We start from the raw sequence: 4125 nt of genomic DNA on the forward strand, positions 1-4125 counted from the left end.
AAACCAGGGACGCATTTACATAAAATGAAACAAATAAAGAGTGGTGGGATGACCAAAGAAGGATAATATATTATGGTTGACGGACTCCAGCTCGCACTACGTTCATCGAATCGGAGTTAGATCTTGTATTGTATTTAAATTAACAGGGTATGCTCTCGTTCAGACAACCAAAATAAAATACAATTAACGAATCCTATAATTTATGCTTCTCCGCGTCTTTATTATTCCATCATATATCGCACAAGAAACGGTCCAAATCCCTTCCATTCTCCGTATAAAAAACCAATCACAAACTCAGAGCCAACACCAACACCAACACCCTCCATTTTCTTCCTCATACATTTGCCAATTGCCACACAGACATGGCTGAACCAGCAGAACAACCTAAGACTCAGAGGTACCGCATAGGCTATGCTCTCCCACCCAAGAAGCTCCAAAACTCTCTCGGAACCTCTCTGCTCGACTACGCCAAGCAACGTGGCCTCGACCTCATCCCCATCGACCCCACCAAACCCTTAACCCAACAAGGCCCATTTCACTGCATTATCCACAAACTCCAACCCCAAGATTGGGCCCAACTCGACTTGGCCCACTATTCCTCCCAACACCCACACGGGCCCGTCATCGACCCCCCACACCTAGTGGAACGCCTACGCGACCGTTCTTCCATGCTCGACGCCGTCAAGCACTTGCAAACATCTTTTCAAAACGTCACCGTTTCAATCCCGAACCAAGTGGTCGTGGACACCGACCACGCCAACGCACTCGAACAACTGAGTTCAAATCTGCGATTCCCCGTTATCGCGAAGCCCTTGGTCGCTGACGGCACCGCGCGTTCTCACGAGCTGCGTTTGGTTTTCGACCGTGAGGGGCTCAAAACGGTGAACGCACCCGTCGTTTTGCAAGAGTTCGTGAACCACGGAGGCGTGGTGTTCAAGGTCTACGTGGCGGGGGAACATGTCACGTGCGTGAAGCGAAGGTCCTTGCCTGATATAACGGAGGAGAGGGCTAAAACGCTGAAGGGGACGATGCCGTTTTCGCAGATTTCTAATTTGCACGTGCAAGATGGAGATGGAGATGGAGATGGAGATGGGGTGAACGACATTGGGAAGGTCAAAACGCCTCCTCAGGGTTTAATAACGGAGTTGGGAAGGGCGTTGAGGGAGGAATTGGGGCTTAGCTTGTTCAACGTTGATGTGATTAGAGAGAGCGATGCTAAGAATTGTGAGAGTTACATGGTGATTGATGTTAATTACTTTCCTGGGTATTCCAAATTGCCTTGTTATGAGCCATTTATGACCGATTTTTTGTTGGATTGTGTTGGGAACAACACTACTCTGAAAATTTAGGTAAGGTAGGACATGAGCGGCTACTTTTTGGGACCATGTGATGGTTGCCCCTTGCCTAATTTGGATTCCTCTTTTATTTTCTTTTCAAGAATAAATCCAAAATAATTTTATTACTCGTTACAGATTATTAAAATTATACGACTCTACTATTTTTTACTTTTTATTTAATATTTTCAATAAACTTTATTCAATCTCAAACACAAGCGGAGAGTCGAATTGAAGCAATAAAATGTTCCCATACCTCAATAGTATAATAACAATCCCCCCAAACGTGAATTATAGATTTAGGGGCAAAAAAAGAACATTTAGGACAAATACCATAAACAACCATTAACTCTATGTTTTCTTTCTTCATTATTCAACAATTTTCCATAAGCAATCTTCTAAAGAAAAAGTTTAATTTTAGGAGGTCTAACCCATTTTTAAATAACTTTAAAACAATCATTAGTTTTATTAGTTGAAATGTCATCCTTGCAAATCATTATAAGCTAATTTAATTAAAAAAATATATCATTAAGCATTAAAAACTCAATAGTAAAATCATATATAGATAGAGGATTAGATGGAGCAGTGACAACAAATTCGTTGCAGACATTCTAAGAAAAGGAGTAATTTTACTCCAATCCCACCCTTCCTTATAAGCAAAAGACCAAGAGGCAACTATATATCTAAATTAGATAGGAGACTATTAGCATATTTATTAAGATCCCAAAATTCAGTAAGCCAACTGTCGATCCAAAATCTAATCTGCATTTCATTTTAATTTTCCAATGCGGGCCTTTATAAAACCACGATCAAACATGAACAATAATTTTTGAGATATTAGACACTTGGTGATATTTATTGATTGAAAGAAAATTTCCAAACTTAAAACTCATATTTAATCTTAAAAATATTAGACCAAAGAACATAAATGAAATTTAAGATATGTCAAACTAATTTTATATTCTTCTAAATTATTTCGCAACTCATGCAAGTTGTTGAAAATAATTATGAATCATAATTATCAAACTATAATTCAGATGTAATAAACATTTCTTAATAAATATTAAATATATTTTATTAAATTATCATAAGAATATGCATCAATTATTTTATAATTAAAAAGAGTTCTTACGTTCTTTAAAATATAAAGTGAGTCACGAAACAAATAAAAAATGTTAAGAACCGTTTAGTTTGACTTTTCTTTTTTACTTTCACTTATAAAATGTTACATTATTTTTTCCTTTTCTTCAAATATTTTATAAAAATAAATTATGTATTTTTATACAGATATTTAAAAATAAAAAACACAATAAAAATAAAATTACATTTTTGTAATTAAATGTGAAATAAAAAAATACATTTTAAAAATCAAACAACACATTAATTATTATATATTTTTTATATAGGCATGTTCATACATTGTTTGATTCAAAAGAGAAATAAGAAAAAAAAAGTTAATAAATTAAAGGATGCCTTGTTTGATTGATGAGAGAAAGTGAGAAATAAATTTATTTATAATATAAATATTTTAAGAGTTATAAATTGAAAAATTTACTAATGTGTTAGTTCTTCATAAAATTAATTCCTCTGTATAAGATAATAAAGTGTGATATTGATAGATTTATTAGTATATGTGTTATGAGCTTTTATATTTTGAACACACATTTGTATTATAAATTTATTTTAAAAAATTAGGTATTTTAAATTAAATTATTTTATAAGAACATGATAATGTCTTTAGAATAAAGTAGACATCAAGTACTATTTTTAAAATATTCTTTGTTAAATATTATTATTAGAATAATATAATGTGTCGAGACTAGTATGTGAATGAAGTGATGATAAAGTCTCAAAGATCAAGAATATGAGATATTAAGTCTAAACACAAATCACATTAGAAGTAATGGTGTATTAGATTAACCTATCATAGGAACGTGTATGAATAATTACATGAGTGTTATAACCAATTTTCAATTTGATACTAGTATATGTGATTCTTTAACCTGAAATCATTATGATTTGTATATGACGAGTTCTATATTTTAATATGATCAAACTTCACTTGTAACAAAGTGAACAAAAAGTTAAATGTTAAACATACAATAAATCCCATGAAGAGATGTAAGTAACCTATATAGAATTTGGAAGACGAATGCAAGCAACATTCTCTCTAACATACTCTTTTTAACACACTCTTAACTATTAGTTAAAATTTAGTGAAAATTATAAAAATTATGTATGTTTTGATATTTGTTACTTCTAAATTAATGTTTCTCTCTTATACTTTGGTTGTTTCTAATAAATATTAGTCAATAGTTAATAGTGTATTAAAAAGAGTGTGTTACTTGTATTTCTCTTATTTAGAAAGGTCAGTTCAAGTATTAAAAAAATAGACTTTACAATGTTACATGCTTCATGATTTATGTTCAATTAGATATGAAGAAAAATGAATTAATTGCATAATTTATATTTTATAACATAAATAGATTATGTCAATTTAATGACATTCTTGATATTTGAAAATAGTGAAGTATTGCTATATGTCACTTATTATTCATGATATTAAATATAAGTTTATATTTAAATATTGTAAATCAAATATTAAAAAAAATTATAGGGTTGCATTCAGGAACAAATCTGCTAAAAAAGTCAAATTCTAGTTGGACTAAGATTATTACTTAATTGAGCCAAACTCGTAACTAATGAACACATGAATTATACCACACTCATTAGGAATTTTCCTTCTATAAGAACATATTAGATGGATAACTCTAAAGGTGTAGTCACATTC

The 4125-nt window shown here is 31.7% G+C and overlaps 1 protein-coding gene across 1 annotated transcript; it reads left to right on the forward strand.

Moving 5' to 3' along the window:
• The first annotated feature begins 311 nt into the window (after nt 1–311).
• Nucleotides 312–1349, forward strand: LOC113851222 (inositol-tetrakisphosphate 1-kinase 1-like). The gene has a single exon (XM_027481697.1). The coding sequence runs from the start codon at nt 363–365 to the stop codon at nt 1347–1349; it is 987 nt and encodes a 328-aa protein (XP_027337498.1). The 5' UTR covers nt 312–362.
• The last annotated feature ends 2776 nt before the right edge of the window (nt 1350–4125 follow it).

Source organism: Abrus precatorius, unplaced genomic scaffold (genome assembly GCF_003935025.1).
Source record: "Abrus precatorius isolate BTA unplaced genomic scaffold, Abrus_2018 Scaffold10, whole genome shotgun sequence".
In the NCBI taxonomy this organism is placed as follows: domain Eukaryota; kingdom Viridiplantae; phylum Streptophyta; class Magnoliopsida; order Fabales; family Fabaceae; genus Abrus; species Abrus precatorius.